The sequence below is a fragment of the Cetorhinus maximus genome, chromosome 14, assembly GCF_964194155.1.
Source record: "Cetorhinus maximus chromosome 14, sCetMax3.hap1.1, whole genome shotgun sequence".
In the NCBI taxonomy this organism is placed as follows: Eukaryota; Metazoa; Chordata; class Chondrichthyes; order Lamniformes; family Cetorhinidae; genus Cetorhinus; species Cetorhinus maximus.
Window position 1 is genome coordinate 19145645 of NC_135892.1, and position 21670 is coordinate 19167314.

General features: G+C 41.4%; 1 protein-coding gene across 3 annotated transcripts in view; it reads right to left on the reverse strand.

Moving 5' to 3' along the window:
- LOC144689491 (uronyl 2-sulfotransferase-like) overlaps positions 1-21670 on the reverse strand; it is a 98149-nt gene that overhangs the window by 23659 nt on the left and 52820 nt on the right. For all 3 annotated transcript variants that reach the window (XM_078556617.1, XM_078556618.1, XM_078556619.1), the window contains 2 exons: positions 11524-11621; positions 5450-5607 (listed from right to left, as the gene is read on the reverse strand). In XM_078556617.1, coding sequence (XP_078412743.1) covers positions 5450-5607; positions 11524-11621 — 256 coding nt within the window. The remainder of the gene's footprint in view (positions 1-5449; positions 5608-11523; positions 11622-21670) is intronic.

The window sequence follows — 21670 nt, forward strand, 5'->3', positions numbered from 1 at the left end:
GAGGTGTCACCGGCTTGGCTCTTGCTGCACTCCTCCAAGCATCCACTGCCCTCAGCAATATCCAGAATGGAGAACCAGTTAGTGAGTTGGGCCTCTGCAGATTCCTGCGCTACCTGCCTGTTTCTCCTGGGCTGCCTGGCGGTCACCCATTCCTTATCTGTCTGTTTGCCCCTAACTTGCGGTGTGACTACCTTTCTGAACGTGCTATCCATGTAGTTCTCTGTCTCACAGATGCACCTCAGTGACTCCAGCTGCTGCTCAAACTCTGAAACGCAGAATTCAAGCTTGTGCAATCGGTGACACTTCCTGCACACGTGCTCGTCTGGGTCATGAGGCGTGTTCACGACTCACCACATGCCATGTGACGGGCATTCTGATTGGCTGAGCTGTCCTGCCCTGCCTTAACCCTAAACTTTTAAATCACTTCTTTACTTAAACTTTAGTTACTTTTACTTACTTTAACCTTACTCTTGTATTATTAAATATAAACTGGAGATTAGTGGAAAGTAGAAATTCTTCGCCCTTACTCACAATTCAGCTTCCTCTCCAGTGCCTATAAATTCTTACTTTCCATGTGATTGTTTAGCAATTTACGTTTCTGTACTTGCGCTGTTTTCAATCTCCCAGCTGTCTCTCCACTCCCGCTGTTTTTTCTCCTGGAATCACGCTGTTTTTGCACCCGGACCCGTGCTGTTTTATCTCCCAGACTCCACTCCCGAAGTCCAGAGATTACTCCCTTCGAGGTCCTACTTTTTAACTGCTCCCTAACTCCTCGAGGTCTGATCCTAGAATCTCAATATCTACCTTTTCGATGTTGTTGGTACTGATGTATACACATCTGTCTCACTCCCTTCCCCTGCAGAATATTCTGCACCCTCTCCATGATGTCTTTTACCTTGGCACCAGAGAGGCAAAACAGCATGCGGGGCTCACAATGGTGGTTTCAGAAATGCCTGTCTGACCCACTAACTATGGAATCTCTGAATGACTGCATTTCCACCCTTTGCTGTTCCCCCATTCAGTGCCTTGCCTATCATTGCCATGGTCTGGATTGTACTTCAAGGTGTCATCACTCCCAACAGTCACCAATGCTGGGTGCCGGTTGAGAGCGGCACACACCCAGAAGACTCTGCACTTGATGCCTCTTCCTATTCTTCCAGGACAAGAGGAAGAAGAGATAAAAGTTTCTACAAAACATGAAAATTATTTTATTGAAGTTACAAGAATTGATAGCGGCAGCCAGTCCTAAAGTTTGATTAAAATAACTTTGGACACTTTTAAAGGCTCCACTGTTCACAGAGCTTCCCTTGGTCTCACTACAGGTAGGCAGCACCCATTCAATCCTATAGTAAATGGTCAGAAATTGAGCTAGGGTTTGTTTAAATTCATTATAATATTTACATGAAGCTAAAATGCTTTTTGGCTAGAGTGTTGTGCTTGGTTTAAAATGCTTACTGGAAAATGACGCTCAACATTAATGTGACATAGTCCGGCTATCTGAATTTAAAGAAAGAATGAACAACTTGCATTTAACTTGTGCCTTTCACAACCTCAGGATGATCCAAAGGGCTTTACAGGCAATGAAGTGCTTTTTGAAGTGTAGGGACTGTTGTAATATAAGGGGAAAACAAGGGAAATAATTTACCCACAGCAAGCTTCCCACAAACATCAATGTGATAATTAACAGTTGATTTGTTTTAGTCATGTTGATTTAGGGGTAAATTAGCCAGGACACCAAGGATAACTCCTTGCTCTTCTTCAAAATAGTGCCAAGGAATGGATTAAACCCACCTCAGAGAATAGAAAGGGTCTCAATTTTAACATCTCATCCAAAAGACTGGCATACAGCACTCTCTCAGTATCTCACTGGACTGTCAGCCTAGATTTTTGCACTCGAGTATTTGGAGTGGTACTTGAACCCACAACCTTCTGGCTCAGAGACAAAAGTGGTACCAACTGAGCCATGGCTGACAGCAAGGCAGATTTTCTAGTCTCCCAGTCTCTGATCCTGTACCACAGAAAGATCTCCCTTTAAATTACAAGCCAGAGCAAGTTTATTGACATGAATTGAATTCCTTTTAAGGTTCCAACTGATTCCACAACCAGTTAGGCTCTTTCAAATGTCTGTTCCACTATCCTGTAGGTGGGGTAAAAGGGTTTTCTAAACTTTAACCCTGTTTGAGGAATGTGAATTTTGGACCCATGTCCTTTAGCCATGTCTCCGACGTTCAAGTTAAACAGTGAGTTTAGTTGAGCCTTATCTTTACCTGTATTATGTTTCACTTCATGTTTTTCCAACACAAAATAGTTTCTTCATAACTTAGTTCCCTGAGGTCTGGTCACTCTTCTGTGAACCCTTTCTAATTCATCTCAGCTTTTTGGCACATATTTTTCTTATTCTCTGTGCTAAACCTAATTCCTGTAAGTGAGCCTTGCTTCTGAGAGGAACACAGCAAATTTATACATACAATATCTAGTATTGCGGCATTGCTGAAGAGTCAAACAGAAACTCACTGTTTTTAACTTATGGTATATGCCACAAGATCTCTTGTTGTCTCTTGGACTTCAGAGGATAGAAAATTAAACATTCTATTAGACTTAGTCATATGTTATAAACTACAGAAGTGGGTTATTAAAGTAACAGGTAAGTTGTAGCAAGAGATAATATAGAGCTTGCACTCTTCAACAGAACTTTTAACTCATATTTTCTCCTCAGGCACAAACACTAGCTATTTGATACTTCCAAACCTAAATTGGTGTCTTTACTGTAACTTTTATACATGGGCATTTAGCACTAGAACAGTTTCAAATGAGCATTAATACAATAATTTACGAGATAACTGGTGAACAGGAACCCCTCTACCTAGGATTTGCCTCACCTAAAGAAAGTAGGCATCAAATGTAAGACTAGTACAATACAGATTTTCACTGTCCTGCTCATTTGTAATTATTTATACCAAACACACAAAATAGAAGGTGCACTTGTTTGAACATGGCTCCTTTTGCAATCTTACTAAGAAACAAGGGTGGAGGGGATGGGGAGGTTAAAACTGATAGCACACAATCATATCTTAATATAAGTCTGCATTACAGGGGCATGTAACAGAGAAGAATGATAGCATGCATTATATTCCTCAAAAAACTGGAACCCTAGATTAAGTTGAGAAACCTTTGCACTAATTGCAGCCTATTCAGGCCAATTTCTACACTAAAAATGTTTTGAATTGTCAGACAATTCAAATTAAGCATGTCTGAATAAAAGGGATTAATTGGAATGGAATTCTCAAGGATTGCCAAATTTATACCTTCACGAGGAATTCAATTACTCTGTTTACCACATCCTGTCAGAATTTAGGAATTCCCTCCCTAAACATCTATGCCTCTCTACCTCTCTCCCCTTTTAAGATGCTCCTTAAAATTTCTCTTTAACCAAGCTTTCAGTTCCTCTCCTAACATCTCCCAATTTGGCTGTGTCAAGTTTTGTCCATTTATGCTCCTTTACAGCTTTAGCAAGACTTCCCTACTTTTATATTCCATCCCCCTTGCAATAAGGGCCAACATTCCATTTGTCTTCCTAATTACTTGCTGTACCTGCATGCTAACATTTTGTGATTCATGTTGAAGGGCACCAGATCCTTCTGTACTGCAGCTTTTGCAATCCACTTCATTTAAATAATATTCTGCTTATCTATTTCTGCCAAAATGGACATCCTCACATTTTCCCACATTACACTTCACCTGCTATTTTTTTGCCCACTCAAACAATCTGTAGCCCTTTGCAGACTCTTTGTACCCTCCTCAACTTCCTTTCCTACTTTTGTGTCATCAGCAAATTTGGCCACCATGTAGTCTGTCCCTTCATCCAAGTCATTAATATAGATTGTAAATAGTTGTGGCCCTCACACTGATCTCTGTGGCATTCCACTAGTTACAGTTACTAGTCAACCTGAAAATGGCCCATTTATCCTGATTCTGTTTTCTGTTAGTTAGCCAATCCTCTATCCATATTAACATATCATTCCAAACACCCTGAGCTCTTGTGCGGTAACCTTTTATGTGGCACCTCATCAAATGCCTTTGAAAATCCAAGTACAGTACATCTACTGGTTCCCCATTGTCCACCTTGCTTTTTACTTCCTCAAATAACTCTTAATAAATTAGTCAAATGATTTTCTCTTTCACAAAACCATGCTGACTCTACCTGATTGTATTATGACTTTCTAAATGTCCCACCACTACCTCCTTAACAATGGATTCTGGCATTTTCCCAATTATAGACAATAGGCTAACTGGCCTATGGTTTCCTTCTTTCTGTCTCCCTTCCTTGAATAGTGGTGTTACATTTGTGGTTTTCCAATCTGCTAGGACCATTCCAGAGTCCTTTCCCTGTGCCCTTTAATTTTTTTTTTTATTTTCAAATATTTTCCTTTATAGAAGTCATTATGGATTCTGCTCTCATCACTGTTTCTATGTCCTAAAAACTCTTTATGCAAGGAAATATCTTCCTAGCTTTTCCTTTTGTTTGTTTGATACTCGTATATTTATGGCCTCAAGTTACAAATTCACCAAAACGTGGAAATAGTTTATTTCCCATTTATCTGATCAGAAATCTTCAGAATTTTGAGCAAAGCAGAACAAAACTAGCTGGAAACATTAAAGGGTATGGGATGGGAGCAACAAAGTGGAATTAGATTGGGTGGGACATTAAAGGATTATGGTGAGTGAGCAGAAGAATGCGATTAGATTTGGTATATTAAAGTGGTATGGGGAGCAAGAAGACTGCAATTTATTCCAGATGGTTTATGTGGTGAAAGCACTAGCATTGAATTGATGGGCTGAATGACTAATTTCAAAGCTGTCCCAGATGATTTCTCTCATAACTGATAATATTCTAGGAAACCCCTACTGCACTTTTTCCACTGTTTTGATATGCCCCCATTTGCCCTAGCCCTAATTCGTAGGTTTCTGCCTCCTTTTCCTTGGCTAATTGCTGATCCTTTAAACTAGAAATCCTCCAGCTAATTCCTTACATCCATGAGCAGCTTGTAAACTTTTTTGCCAGCTCATCGCACAAACTACCTGGTTGTAATGTTCCTTTATTTCAATGGATTTAAATTATCCCACCATTTCACCGCTGAAAACCACTTATCTCAGATACCCTCACTCAGCTATTACTTTTAAACATGTTAGGCTTTGGACATTCTTCCAAAGAGTAACCTCGATAAACAAACTTACAATTTATTCCAACTTTCTGGGAGATGGGTAAAATATCTAATTAAGACAGATTATAAGTGAAGTTCAAGTAAAATGCTTGCAACATGTGGAATTTATAGAAATGAAACAAGGCACTAGTTTTGCACTAGTTACATCTTTTAAATAAACATTTATGCAGGAATGCTACTGCAATTCTCCAACAGTCTAATGAAATAGAAACAGCGGCAACAATTACCTGCACTGTGATACACAGCACTAGCATCTTTGAAGTAATGAGGTAAAAGTCGCTCCAGTAAAAGCAGTACATCTTCCAGCTCTTCGAGAATTCCCACAATCAGGTAATTCTCATTCATGTTCTCTTTGGCTCTCTGCAGAGCCCACTCCCCTGGGTCCCTTTAAAATGAAGCGAGAACGTTGAATCAAGGCACAAATAGTAAAATTACAAACAGCCTAAGTGTTGATTACTATCCCGTTACTCGCTTAATTTGAACGTGAGTCATTGTAATTAATATGCAGAACATCTGGCATGAATTCATAAATATTTATTATTAAATAGGTAAGAAAATGAAGTGTAGGCAGGTTGTACATTCCAATGTTCACTATCAAGAAAATGTTTTTTTTTAAAAATTCATTCATGGGATATGGGCTTTGCTGGCTGGGCCAGCATTTATTGCCCATCCCTAGTTGCCCTTGAGAAGGTGGTGGTGAGCTGCCTTCTTGAACCGCTGTAGTCCATGTGGTGTAGGTACATCCACAGTGCTGTTTGGAGCAGAGTTCCAGGAATTTGACCCAGCGACAGCGAAGGAATGGCGATATATTTCCAAGTCAGGATGGTGAGTGACTTGGAGGGGAACTTCCAGGTGTTCCCATCTATCTGCTGCCCTTGTCCTAAATGGTAGTGGTCGTGGGTTTGGAAAGTGCTGTCAAAGGAGCCTTGGTGAATTCCTGCAGTGCATCTTGTAGATGGACACACTGATGCTACTGTGCGTCGGTGCTGGAGGGAGAGTGAATGCTTGTAGTGCCAATCAAGTGGGTTGCTTTGTCCTGGATGGTGTCAAGCTTGAGTGCTGTGGGAGCTGCACTCATCCAGGCAAGTGGGGAGTATTCCATCACACTCCTGACTTGTGCCTTGTAGATGGTGGACAGGCTTTGGGGAGTTAGGAGGTGAATTACTTGTTACAGGATTCCTAGCCTCTGACCTGCTCTTGTAGCCACAGTATTTATATGGCTAGTCCAGTTCAGTTTCTGGTCAATGGTAACCCCCAGGATGTTGATAGTGGGGGGTTCAGTCATGGTAATGCCATTGAACATCAAGGAACAATGGTTAGATTCTCTTTTGTTGGAGATGGTCATTGCCTGGCACTTGTGTGGCGCAAATGTTACTTGTCACTTGTCAGCCCAAGCCTGGATATTGTCCAGGTCTTGCTGCATTTGGACATGGGCTACTTCAGTATCTGAGGAGTTGCAAATGGTGCTGAGAATTGTGCAATCATCCCCACAATCCCCACTTCTGACCTTATGACAGAAGGAAGGTCATTGAAACAGCTGAAGATGGTTGAGCCGAGGACACGACCCTGAGAAACCCCTGCAATGATGTCCTGGAGCTGAGATGACTGACCTCCAACAACCACAGCCATCTTCCTTTGTACTAGGCATGACTCCAACCAGTGGAGAGTTTTCCCCCGATTCCCATTGACTCCAATTTTGCTAGGGCTCCTTGATGCTACACTTGGTCAAATGTGGCTTTAATGTCAAGGGCAGTCACTCTCACCTCACCTCTGTTGTTCAGCTCTTTTGTCCATGCTTGAACCAAAGTTGTAATGAGATCAGGAGCTGAGTGGCCCTGGCGGAACCCAAACTGGGCGTCAGTGAACAGATTATTGCTAAGCAAGTGACGCATGATAGCACTGCTGATGACCCCTTCCATTACTTTACTGATGATGGAGAGTAGACTGATGGGGCGGTAACTGGCCAGGTTGGATTTGTCCTGTTTTTTGTGTACAGGGCATACCTGGGCATACATTCCACATAGCCAGGTAGATGCCAATGTTGTAGCTGAACTGGAACACTTTGGCTAGGCGCGGCAAGTTCTGGAGCACAAGTCTTCAGTACTATTACTGGAATGTTGTCAGGCCCCATAGCCTTTGCAGTATCCAGTGCCTTCAGCCGTTTTTTGATATCACGTGAAGTGAATCGAATTGGCTGAAGACTGGCATCTGTGATGCTGGGGACCTCCAGAAGAGGGCGAGATGGATCATCCACTCAGCACTTATGCCTGAAGATTGTAGCAAATGCTTCAGCCTTATCTTTTGCACTGATGTGCTGGGCTCCCCCATCTTTGAGGATGGGGATATTTGTGGAGCCTCCTCCTCCAGATAGTTGTTTAATTATCCACCAGCATTCATGACTGGATGTGGCAGGACTGCAAAGCTTAGATCTGATCCGTTGGTTGTGGGATCGCTTAGCTTTGTCTATCACTTGCTGCTTATGCTGTTTGGCATGCAAGTAGTCCTGTGTTATAGCCTCATCAGGTTGACACCTCATTTTTAGGTATGCCTGGTGCCGCTCCTGGTTTGCCCTCCTGCACTCTTCATTGAACCAGGGCTGACCTCCTGGGCTTGATGCTAATGGTAGAGTAGGGTATATGCCAGGCCATGAGATTACAGATTGTGTTTGAGTACAATTCTGCTGCTGCTGATGGCCCACAGTGCCTCATGGATGCCCAGTCTTCAGTTGCTAGATATTTTCGAAATCTATCCCATTTAGTACGGTGGTAGTGCCACACAATATGGAGGGTGACCTCAATGTGAAGACAGGACTTTGTCTCCACAATGACTGTGTGGTGGTCGCTCCTACTGATACTGTCATGGACAGATGCATCTGCGGCAGGCAGGTTGGTGAGGATGAGGTCAAGTATATTTTTCCCTCTTGGTGGTTCCCTCACCACCTGCCGCAGACCCAGTCTAGCAGCTACATTCTTTAGGATTTGGACAGCTCGGTCAATAGTGGTGCTACCGAGCCACTCTTGGTGATGAACATTGATGTCCCCCACCCAGAGAACATTCTGTGCTCTTGTCACCCTCAGTGCTTCCTCAAAGTGGTGTTCAACATGGAGGAGCACTGATTCATCAGCTGAGTGAGGGCGGTACGTGGAAATCAGCAGAAGGCTTTCTTGTCCACGTTTGACCTGATGCCATGAGACCTCATGGGTCCAAAGTTGATGTTGAGGACTCCCAGGGCAACTTCCTCCTGACTGTATACCACTGTGCCACCATCTCTGCTGGGTCTGTCCTGCCGCTGGGACAGGACATATCCAGGGATGATCATGGTGGTGTCTGGGACATTATCTGTAAGGTATGATTCTGAGAGGATGAAAATGTCAGGCTGTTGCTTGACTAGTCTGTGAGACAGCTCTCTCAATTTTGGCACTGGCCCCCAGATGTAAGGAGGACTTTGCAGGGTTGAGAGGGCTGAGTTTGCCATTGTTTTTGCGGTGCCTAGGTCGATGGTCTGTCCACTTTCATTCCTTTTTTGAGGCTTTGTAGTGGTTTGATACATCTAAGTGGCTTGCTAGGCCATTTCAGAGGGCACTTCAACCACATTGCTGTGGATCTGAAGTCACATTTAGGCCAGGCCAGGTGAGGACAGCAGACTTCCTCTCCCTAAAGGACATTAGGGACAATTGACAATGGTTTCATGGTCATCTTTTAATTCCAGATTTTTACTGAATTCAAATTCCACCATATGGCATGGCGAGATTCAAACCCCGGTCCCCAGAGCATTACTCTGGGTCTCTGGATTACTAGTCTAGCAACAATATCACAACATCATTGCCTCCCAAGAAATTTTTTTCAGTTTTGGGAATCCATTGGCATTTTCTACTACAGAACAGAAGTTTTAGATCACAAGATCAGTCCAGATGATGGAGACATTCTGCCTATCTTGGTCCACCTTCACTTGTAATCTTAAGTTTCCTCATCTCCCAGAACAGCATTCACCTGCCTCTTGAATGACCCAAGTTTTGCTTCTGCTTCCGTCCCTGGAGCCCATTCTTGGTCTTGACCACTAACTTTCTTTTACCTGTTTTATTTCCACAGCCCCTTGCCACGATCAGGAGTAACCTTTTCTATTCCACTTTCATCCTCCTCCTTTCAAGACCAAAGAATCAGCTCTCTTTGAACCTTTCCTCCATAACTCAGCCCCTCTGACACAAGTGATCAGCACCCCTAGCAGAGCTTGGAGCTTCTCCTTGTGTCCCTGTGACCAGGAGTGAACACAGTATTCATGGGCATAAACGCAGACTGGGTGACCGCTTTGTGGAACATCTTTGGCCTGTCCACAAGCATGACCCAGATCTTCCTGTCGTTTGCCATTTAACACACCACCCTGCTCTCATGCCCACATTTCCGTCCTTGACCTGCTGCAATGTTCTAGTGAAGCTCAACGCAAACTGGAGGAACAGCACCTCATCTTCCGATTAGGCACTTCACAGCCTTCCGGACTTAACATTGAGTTCAACAATTTCAGACCATGAACTCTCTCCTCCATCCTCACCCACTTTTTGATCCCTTTTATAATAATTATTATATATATATATATTTTTTTTTTTCTTTTCCCACCTATTTCTATTATTATTTTAAAAATTTATTTCCATCCATTGTTTTATCTCTACTTTTCAGCCTATTTCGATCCCTTCCCCCAACCCCACCCCCACTAGGGCTAACTGTCACTTGCTCATCCTGCTTTCTACCCTTAATGTCACCATTTAGCTAATATCATCACCGTCAACACCCCTTTGACCTTTTGTTTATGACATCTTTGGCAATCTCTCCTTTGCCTCCACCAATCACTGGTCCTCTATCCAGCTCCACCTGACCCACTCCCCTTAAACAGCTTATATTTCACCACATTTCTATTTCTCTTTAGTTCTGATGAGGAGTCATATGGACCTCGAAACGTTAACTCTGTCTTCCTCTCCACAGATGCTGTCAGACCTGCTGAGTTTTTCCAGCAATTTTTGTTACAGTATTTGTGGTGTTGCCTGACCAGAGTACTATACAACAACTTCAGCTTGGTGGCCAGAGATTTATACTCGACTGTACTGGTGAAATAGTTCAGTATTCTGTTTGCTTTGTTGATTGCTTCACTATAATGACTTAACATGCTGAGTGTTGATTCAATGATCAGTCTCAAAAGGTTCCCACCCTCTCCTCTGGCTAATATGACATTTCTCCCATTTTTGTTTTGAACATTCCTTAAGGCCATACACTTATTTGCATTGAATTTTACCTTCTAGAGTTCCAATCAATTGTCTAGGTCTTTTTATAATGCCTCAGAGACTGCAGACTCTAGGAACAGGAATAGGCCATTCAGTCCCTCAAGCCTATTCCACCATTGAATGAGATCATGGCTGACCTGTGACCTAACTCCATATATCGTCTTTTGCTCTATATCCTTTAATACCTTTGGTCAAAGATCTGTCAATATCAGATTTAAAATTAACAATTGATCTATCAACTACCCTTTGAGAAAATATGCTCCAAATTTCAATCAACATTTATGTTTAGAAATGTTTCCTAACTTCACTCTTGAAAGGTCTGGCTTTAATTTCTAAAGCATGTCCCCTCATCCTGGACTTCCCAACCAGCTGAAATAATTTCTCTCCAGCTACCCTCTCTTTTTCCCTTAATATCTTGAAAACTTTAATCAAATCTCCCTTAGCTTTCTAAATTCTAAAGAATACAACTCTTGTTTGCATCATGTAATGCTTGGAATTCAGGTATCAATTTAGTTAATCTATGCTGCACTCCCTCCAAGACCAATGCATGCTTCCTAAAATGCAATGTCCAGAACTGATCACATTACTCCAGTTGTGGTCTAACTATGGCTTTGTATAGCTGTAACACAACTTCTATCCCCTTGTATTCTCGTCCAGCATTCCATTAGCCTTTTTGATTATCCTCTGTATCTGTTCATGACATTTTATACTAGAACCTACTCTTGCAATACTCCACTCAGTACCAATCTCTGGGATACTCCACTCAGTACATCTCCTCAACGCCAATCCCTGGGATACTCCACTTAGTATATCGCTCCAGCCCAAAATGACTGACTCAATATGCTAACTGCTTCTTTTGTTCCACCAATTCTTTATCCAAGTTCAGGCTTTACCTAAGACACCCAGTGTCTTAAGTTTGCATACCCATTCTAATGCCACTTTCTCATATGATTCAAGCTTGCTTGTTCAAAGCTGAGTAAAAGATGTAGTAATAAATTTGAAAATGAATAAAAATGCTGAATTTATCTCACCTGCATTTGGGATGCTGCCCACAAAAGTATGGAATAATGTAGAACACCCTAGGATTGTTGCATTCTGGGTAATTTTCTAAAATGCAATCATTGATGTCCTGCAGAACAAAAGAAAAGATCAAGATAAAGGAAGGCAGAATCATAGAATGATACAGCACAGGAGTAGAACATTTGGCCCATCATGTCTGTGCTTTCTCTTTGGTGGAACTATCCAATTAATTCCACGCCCTTGATCTTTCACCAAGCCTTGTAGTTTTTTCTTTTCAATTATTTATCCAATTCTCTTTCGAATGTTGCTATCAAATTCTGCTCTCACTACCCAGCAGGCAGTGCATTCGACAATACGATTGGCTGTGTTTAATAAAAATGTTCCCTCGTGTTACCTCTGGTTCTTTTGGCAACTGAATAACCATAATGAACAACTTAAATCCCTTCTCTGCTCTAAGGAGAGCTATCCCAGCTTCTCCAGTCTCTCCACAGAACTGAATACCCTCATCCCTGGTATCATTCCTGTAAAGCTCCTTTGTGTTAAAAGCAAAATACTACGGATGTTGGAAATCTGAAATAAAAACAGAAAATGCTGGAAAAATTTAGTAGGTTTGGCAGCATCTGTGGAGAGAGAAACAGAATTAATGTTTTGAGTCCGTATGACTCTTCCCCTTTGTGCACTCTCCAAGGCCTTGACACCTTCCCAAAGTATGGTGCCCAGAATGGAACACAATGCTCTAACTGAGATCTCTAAGAAAACATGTTGCTGTAGCTTGACCAAAAACTAACCAGCATACTTTGCAAGGCCAGAAAACTTATCAAAATAAAATGACACAGCTAAATTCTACAAGCTTCTTTTTCACTAATAAAGGAAGACAAGATTCTCCAGGTAATGGAATGCTTGGCTGTGAGGCTCATTGTCATAAATCATCATTCTATCTTAATGGTTCATCACACCTGCAGTCTTCTTGTGCGCAACTGAGGTTATTTGAGCTGCAAGTAAATTACAAGGCCATTAAATGAGGATTGGGGGTGCACATTCTTTTCAAAGCATTTTACCAAATACACTTAAAGAAATATATCTTTAGCAAGTTTCACAACCTCAAGATGTTTTAAGGTGCTTCATAGTCAATTAAGTACATTTGAAGTGTAATCACTGTTGTAGTGTATGAAAAACTTTAGCCAATTTGCACATAGCAAGATCTCACAAATAGAAATAAGGTAATGACCAGATTATCTGTTTTAATGATGCCTCTGCCTCAACTGCTGCTGAAACCCTCATCCATGCCTTGTTACCTCTCGGCTTGACCATTCCAACACACTTCTGATCGGCTCACATATTCTACCCTTTGTGAATTTGAGGTCATCCAAAACTTGGCTGCCCTTGCCCTGAATCGCACCAAGTCCCTGTCAGCCTAGATTTTAATTTTAAATCTCTGCAATGGGAGTAGCTCAAAGGCAAGATGGTTGCTTAAAAGAATTTACTACAATGCTTCCTCTGAAAATATCATCAGTAATCTAAAGTGCTTGTTTTTGACAGTAAAAGGTCCTACAGAAACTAACTGAAGCTTTTACATTGGTTGTTTACATTGGCTCCAGCCTCATCAGACTCTTGATCCAAACACATCCAAAGAGCTGATTTCCAGAAGGGAGGTGAGTGTGACTGCCCTTGGCATCGAGGCAACATTTAACCGAGTACAGCATTAATCAATGCGACGATTGAACTGTTTTCAGTTCCATTTGCAACTTCTCAGATAATGAAGCAGCCTACTCCCACATGCAGCAAGACCTGGAAAACATTCAAGCTTGGGATGAGAAGTGGCAAGTAACATGTGCGCCACACAAGTGGCGGGCAATGACAATCTCCAAAAAGAAAGAATATAGCCATCCCTCTTTGACATTCAGCGATATTACCATCACTGAATCCTGTACCATCAACATCCTGGGCATTACCATTGACCATGTAGTTAACTAGGCCAGACATGTAAATACTGTGATTACAAGAACAGGTTAACAGGCTGGAAATTCTGAAGTAACTCACCTCCCCTAAAAGCACACCCACCATCTCTAAGACATAAGGCATATGTTACGACGTTGGTCGAGGCTGGTTACTTAATAAAAAAAATCAGAAATCCCAGTTATTTACTGAAAGAGGGAAGCTACAAGATTCCATTTTTTTTTTAAAAAAAAGGATTTTTACTATACAAGAGTTGCAGAATCTTTACAATGCAGAAGGAGGCCATTCGGCCCATCAAGTCTGCACTGGCTCTCTGAAAGAGCATTCTACATAGTCCTACTCCCCTGCCTTATCCCCATAACCTTGCATATTCTCTCTTTTCATATAGCAATCCAATTCCCTTCTGAATACCTCGATCACACCTGCCTCTACCACTCAGCAAGTTCATTCCAGACTCCAACCATCCTCTGAAATTTTTTTTCCTCACCTCACATTTACTCCTTTTGCCAATTATTTTGAATCTGCACACTCTAGTTCTTCATGCTTCCTTGAGTGGGAACAGTTTCTATTTACCCTGTCCATGCCCCTCAGGATCTTAAATACCTCTATCAAGTCTCCTCTCAGCCTTGTTTTCTCCAAGGAAAACAGTCCCAGCCTCTCCAATCTATCCTGATAGCTACAGTTCTTTATCCCTGGAATCATTCTTCTAATCTCCTCTGCACTCTTTCCATTGCCTTCACATCTTCCCTCAAGTATGGTGCCCAGAACTGGATGTAGAACTCCAGATGAGGCCTAAATAGTGTCTTATACAAGTTCAACATGACCTTCTTATTCTTGCATTCAATGCCCCTATTAATAAAGCTGAAGATACGATATGCTTTATTAACTGCTCTCTATTAACATGCCCTGCCATCTTCAATAACTTATGTACATATATACAGAGGTCCTTCTGTTCCTGCGCCTCCTTTAGAGTTTCCCCCTTTATTTTATACTGTTTCTCCATATTCTTTCTGCCAAAATGAATCACCTCACAGTTCTCTGCATTGAACTTCATCTGTCACTTGTCTGCCCAATCCACTGACATGTCTATGTCATTTTCAAGTTCAAGGCCATCCTCATCACAGCTGACATCATTTCCAATCTTCGCATCATCTGCGAATTTTGAAATCATGTCCTGAACATCACAGTCTAGGTCATTAATATGGATCAGGAAGAGCAAGGATCCCAACACTGACCCCTGGTGAGCTACACTACAAACCTTCCTCCAATCTGAAAAACATCCATTAACCACTACACTCTGTTTCCTGTCACTCAGCCAATTTCTTATTCAAGTGCCTGCTTTCCCTTTTTTCCCATGAGTTAGAATTTTACTCAAGTCTGTTGTGTGCCACTGCATCAAATACCTTTTGAAAATCCATATACACCACATCAACAGCGTTGCCCTCATCAACCTTCTCTGTTATCTCCTCACAAAACACCAGCAAGTTAGTTAAACATGATTTTCCTTTAATGAATCCATGCTGGCTTTCCTTAATTATCTTGCACTTATCTAAGTGATTATTGATTTTGTTCTGAATTATATTTCCAGAAGTTTCCCTACCACTGAAGTCAAACTGTAATTGTTGGCTTTATTCTTGCATCCCTTTTTGAACAAGGAGTGTAACATTCGTAATTCTCCAGTCCTCTGGACTATCGAGGTCCAAGGAAGACTAGAAGATCATCACTAATGCCTTGGCAATTTCCACCCTCACTTCCCTCAGATGCATTTCATCCTGTCGTGGTGCCTTATCCATTTTAAGTATAGATAGCCTTTCTAAAGCCTCCTCCTTCTCAATTCTTCAGTGTACCAGTTACCTACTCTCTCTCCTCGGCCAGGGTAGCATCTTCTTCCTTTTTAAGGGCAGATGCATAGTCATTGTTTAATACTTCCACTAGTTCTCCTGCCTCCACATGCAAGTCTCCTTTTTTATCCCTAATAGGCTCTACTCTCTCTTTTACCATCCTTTTATTATTTATATGCTTATAGAAGTCCTTGGGATTCCCTTTTATATTAGCTGCCAGTCTCTTTTCATGCCCTCTCTTTGTTTTCCTTATTAGTTTTTTCACTTCCCCTCTGGTCCTTCTATATTCAGCCTGATTCTCTATTATATTTTCTACCTGAAAATAAAAATGTATGCGCACTTCTTCCTTTTCATCTTCATCTCTATCACTCTCATCATCCAGGGCGCTCTGGACTTATTTGTCCTACCTTTCCCCTTCAAGGGAATATACCTTGACATTGCCTGCAATACATTTTCTTTGAAGGTAGTCCATTGCTCAGCCACTGCCTTTTCTACCAACATTTGATTCCAACTCATACGACTCAGGTGCATTCTCATCCCACTGAAGATGGCTTTCCACCAATTAATTATCCCTGCTCTGGATTGCTCCTTGTCCTTTTCCATGGCCAACCTAAACCTTATGATACAATGGTCACTGTCCACTAAATGCTCTCCCACTGTTATTTGATCCACTTGGACCAACTCATTCCCCAGAACCTGGTCCAACAGTACCTTCCCTCTTGTTGGACCGGAAAAATACTGCTGCAGAAATTTATCTTGAACATATTCCAGGAACTCTTACCACTCTGCACTATTCCTATCCCAGTCTATATTTGGATAATTGAAGTCCCCCCATTATAATTACTCTATAATTCTTCCACCTCTTTGTAATTTCTTTGCAATTTTGTTTCTCTACAGTGGTCTATATACTACACTGATCAATGTGATTGCACCTTTTTCATTCCTTACCTCTAGCCAGAGAGATTCTGTCCTCTGGTACATCCTCTCTCTCCAGTACTGTAATGTCATCGTTAATCAATACTGCCACTACCACGCTGAGCTGCTCAACCTTCCTATTCTTACGTTCACTAGCACATGGCACTGGGAGTAATCCTGATTTACTGCTCTTGAGGTCCTGCATTTTAATTCCCTTCCTAACTCCCTAAAATCTGCTTTCAGGACCTCATCCCTTTTCCTACCTATGTCACTGGTCCCAATGTGGACTATGACCTCAGGCTGCTCACCCTCCCCCAAAAGAATGTCCTGCAGCTGCTCTGTGACATCCTTGACCCACCAGGGAGGCAACATATCATCCTGGAATCACATCTAAGGTTGCAGAAGTACCTGTCTGCTCCCCTATGGAATCCCATACCACTTAAGCACTTCCACTCTTCCTCCTCCTTTCCTGTGCAGCTGAGCCACTTATGATGCCACAAATTTGGCTCTTGCTACAATCCTGAGGCACCATCTTGCTCACCAGTATCCAACTGCAAAAGCGGTTAGAGAGCGAGATAGCCTCAGAGGATTCCTGTACTACCTGCCTGTTTCTCTTAGATACTCTGGCGGTCACCCATTCCCACTCTGTCTGTGTATATCTTAACTGCGGTGTGACTACTTCTCTAAACCTCAGCCTTGTGGATGCACCAAAGCGAGTCCAGCCGTTGCTTGAGCTCTGCAACCTGGAGCTCAAGTTTCTGCAGCTGGTGACACTTACTGCAGATGTCGTCATCGAAGGCATTTTGTGCCTGTACTACTTCCCACATCTCACAGGATGCACATTCCACATGGCTGAGCTGCACTGACATACCTTAAACTTTATATAAAGTGCTTACTACAGTATGGTATAATGTAATAACTCACGTGTCACACACTAAGCGTCTCCTCTGTGTTGAGTCCAGAAGGTCTACTTACCAACCGATCAACTTACAGGACTCCTGTGACATCACTTTTAGATTTTATCAGCAAACCCCTGGCTTGCGCTCTACGCTGCTTTATGAGCTCTCTCCTTGAACTCCTGCTGCTTTATGGGCTCTCTATTGTTGTTTAGTTGGCTTAATTTAATTACTTTCTTAATTAATTTATAATAATTCTTGTTTCCAAACCAAATTCCCATGTGAACCCAATTTGCTACTCAAAGCAAATACTAAATACTATCGTAGGTAACCATCTATATGCTAAAACCCAGAAACGCATATTAAATATTAACAGGAAAAAGGCAGTCGATTATAAATTACACATTAAATGGCAGATACAACTAAGACAGATCTTACGAATTGACTCGCATGTATGTTATTCATTCTCCGTCACAACGTCCTTCAAAACTCTGTCTTCCTCACAAAGAATTTCAGCGCCTTTTCTTCTAGGATTTAGCCTGATCCTCAGTTGACAGCAGCACAAACCAACCAGAGCTCCATGGGCACAATCTTCACCAAAAATGGCACTCATCCACAGAACTTCCTCAACTCTGCTTACGGCAGTCTGGATGGCATAGATCCATCAATGTTACCTTGAAGTAACAGAAACAGCTGCAGAAACTGCATATTTGCCTATTCTCAGTTTACGGATCTAGCCTCTGTCTTCTTCAGCTTGTCGGTACTGCATTACTGAGATCATCATCTGAGCTCTGAAAGCTCGGTGTCCTTTCATATGGTTTCAACCAGTTGCAGTCTCCCCAGAAGTTTTGGTTTCCAATCTCAGTTTCAGTCTTAGTTTCCTTAGAAACTGGAAGGGTCAGTTTCCCTTTTCAATCAGGTTCTGTCTCAAAAAATTCAAGCTTTGAAACCATGGATTCCGTGACAAGTGAGATACAATACTCTCCACTTGCCTGGATAAGTGCAGCTCCAACAACACTCAAGAAGCTTGACAACTTCCAGGACAAAGCAGTCCGCTTGACTGACATCCCACCTACCACCTTAAACATTCAGTCCATCCACCACCTACACACAGCGGCAGCAATGTATACCAACAAGAAGATGCAGTGCAGGAACTCGCCAAGGTTCCTTCGACTGCACCTTCCAAACCCACGACCTATACCACCTGGAACACCACCGCCTGCAAGTTCCCCTCCAAGTCACACACCACCTTCACTGTCACCGGGTCAAAATTCTGGAACTCCATCCCGAACAGCACAGTGTGTACCTACGGCACATGAACTGCAGCAGTTCAAGGTGGTGGCTCACAACCATCTTCTCAAGGGAAATTAAGATATGGGCAATAAAATCCTGGCCTTGCCAGCAACATCCACATCCCATAAAAGTACAATAAAAACAAAAACACAAATGAGAAGCTTCTTTTATAAGGAGAAAATAGAGAAATAGGGCTCATTTCATTCGAAGGAAGGTTCAGAGAAGATCCGATAAAAGTGTTTTTAATTGAGGAATACTGACAAGGTAAATTGACCTAATCATTTCTACTGATTGACAAGTTCTTACTACAGGGGGATACGTTTAAGATAATCAAAAGGGAAAAAATGTTGTTAGGACAAGGAATAATCTACAATGGTGACGGATGCAGAATCCTTCATAGTTTGTAAAAGAGAAATGGTCAGGAATGGTGAGCTGAATGGCTTCCTGCTATGCTGCAAAATGCAATGATTATGGGGTTGGTAGAAAGGCCTGCAACCAATGTGTAGGATTGAAATCTGGCATGAAATGAAACCAAGCTTCAGTTTGAAGCAACATTTTTTCCAAGGCAATACAGAAGAATGATTCTGATGGAATTACATTACATAGAGTTACACAGTATTTTACAGCACAGAAACAGGCCATTTGGTCCAACAGGTCTGTGCTGGTTTACATGTTCCACACAAGCCTTATCCCACGTTATTTCATCTAAATCAATCAACATATTTTTCTGTTATTTTCTTCCTCATGTATTTATCTAGCTTCCCCTTAAATGCAGTTAAGCTTATTGCTGCTCCATGTGGTTGGTTGTAAGTTCCATATTCTCATCACTGTTCTAGGAAAGAACTTTCTCCTAACTTATAATTGGATTTATTAATGACTACCTTATATTTATAGTCACTAATTTTAGGTTCCCCAAGTGGAAATGATTAACAATTGAAACCTTAAGAATTGTATGAGCTAAAGATAAGGAATCAAAATTATATGAAAAATGCAAACAGAGTAAGACCTGCTGGTCCATTGAGGATATCCCATTCACAGTCAAGTTGCAACTAGGAAACAGGGTTCCCACAATGCTCCATACCTGCCAATAGTCATGTCATGTCCTGAGAAAGGCAAAAGAAAAAGGCCAATTTAGTGAGAATAGACAATTCTAGGAAGTTGCTCTCCGATTCAGGAAGACTGTTAAAAATTAGTTTCAGAAAAAGGACAGTGACCATCAGTTATCTCACCAAGAGCTGTTAAACCTGTCCTCTTAGGTGGATGTAAAAGATCTCATCCTAATGTCCTGGCCAATGTTAATCCCTCAACCAGCATCACTAAAACAGATTGTCTGGTGATAAATTTGCTCCTTGCGGGGTCTTACTGCACGAGGTTGGCTGCCTTATTTCCTACATTACAGAGTGACTACACTTAAAAATAATGCACTTCATTGCCTTTGAAGCACTTTGGGACATCCCCAAGTTGTGAAAGGTGCTGTAAAAATGAAAATCTTTTTCTCTTCCCACTGCTCCCATCCCTGAGATTCCCTTAGTGGTATAACCAGATTCCTGCAAGGCTCTCACACCTTGATATCTCTGTGCCATGACCATCCTTGCATGCTCCAATACCCTCTCCCATTGTCCCAATACACTGCTCCCAGAGAATTCCCATTATTCCAGTACCCTTCAACTCCACTAGCACCATCCCAACACTGCTGTAAAAACATCCTTGCTCCAACAAAGCTGCTCACTTTAAACCAGGAATATTTTTTAAAAAGGCAAAATGTAAAATTCATTGCATAACTAGATAAAGTTATAAATTACTGCTGCCACTGATTTTACAATATTCACAAAATTGCCATGTAATTTAAACCCTAAAATGCAACAATTCTTCCAAATAATACTTTGGGATAAAATTGCAATTTCATCTATTTGATCTATCAGTGCACCCTAACAGCAAAAAAGATACATGCTGACATAACCGGAACAATGCCAAGGATAGTCTGCTTAAAGGGGGAAGATAGTTTGCAAACAAAAACAAGAGAGAGGATAAAACCCCTAGTCCAGATGGATTGCATCCACGCATATTAATAAAGTTAGGAAAAAGGCACTATTATACCTTTTTAAAAACTCATTAAAAAAGGGGAATAGTGCCAGAGGACAGGTGGACACTTAAGATTAATCCTACACTTAAAAAGGAAGATAGAGCAAGTCTAGGGAACTAACTCTCGCTTCAGGTACCATGTCCTAAGAAGGTTACCATGGACCTCCATGTTAACCTTGTGCTAGAGGTGTGGATCCTCTTAATCAGTGGTACATTCATCCAGTTTGTAAGGCTCTTTAAAAAGATTGTTGCCTATCTCAATCTCTTTTACCATCGATCTTTCCCATCAGCATCAGACTTTCTAAATCATGATTCCTTATTATGTGTCCAAGCAATTCCAACTCTCTCTTCTTGATCTTGATCAGCAGAGTTCTTTTGGTCTCAGATATGACCAACATTTTTCCACTGGTTGTGTGATTTGTCCAAGATATCTTCATTTTTCACCTCAAAAACAACTCTGCAACCTTAATTCTTCTCTGTATTGCTTCACTGACCTTCCAACACTCGCTTCTGTATGTCAAAATTGATGCGACGTAGTATTCCAGGATTCTCAGCTTTGTTTTCATGGCTAATTTTGAGTTGATCATAATCTTTATCATTTTTTGAAATGCATCTTTTTGACCATTCCAATCCTTCATCTTATTTCTTGGTCGCACTGTTTGTCTGATGTTAACAAACTTTCTAGGTAATAAAATTTGTCCACCTGTTTGAACTTTTCATTGTGATCTTACATTTGGGTAATATTTTCTTTTTGGACACAAGTAGACATTTTGATTTCTTACAATTTATGCTCAGCCATTTCTTCTCACTTTTACTCACTACTCTTTGCAAAATCTTCTGCAGTTTCTCTTCAGAGTCAGCAATAAGAATGGTGTCATCAGCATTTCTTGTATTATTAAGGTTGTAGCCTCCAATTAATAATCCAGGAAGGTCTTCAATCTGTCTAAGAATAGTTTCACGATACAAACTGAATAAATCTGGGGAGAAAATACACCCATCTAACCCCTCTTTTAATCTTCACAAAATCGCTCAGTTCATTCTCAACTTTGTTCCCAATAAAGATTACTTATCAATCTAAGATCTTTGCATTAAGGTCAAAAGACTAACATGCTCATCAGTTCTTCATGTTTCACCTTATCAAATGCCTTATTATAATGAATAAAACACATGAATGC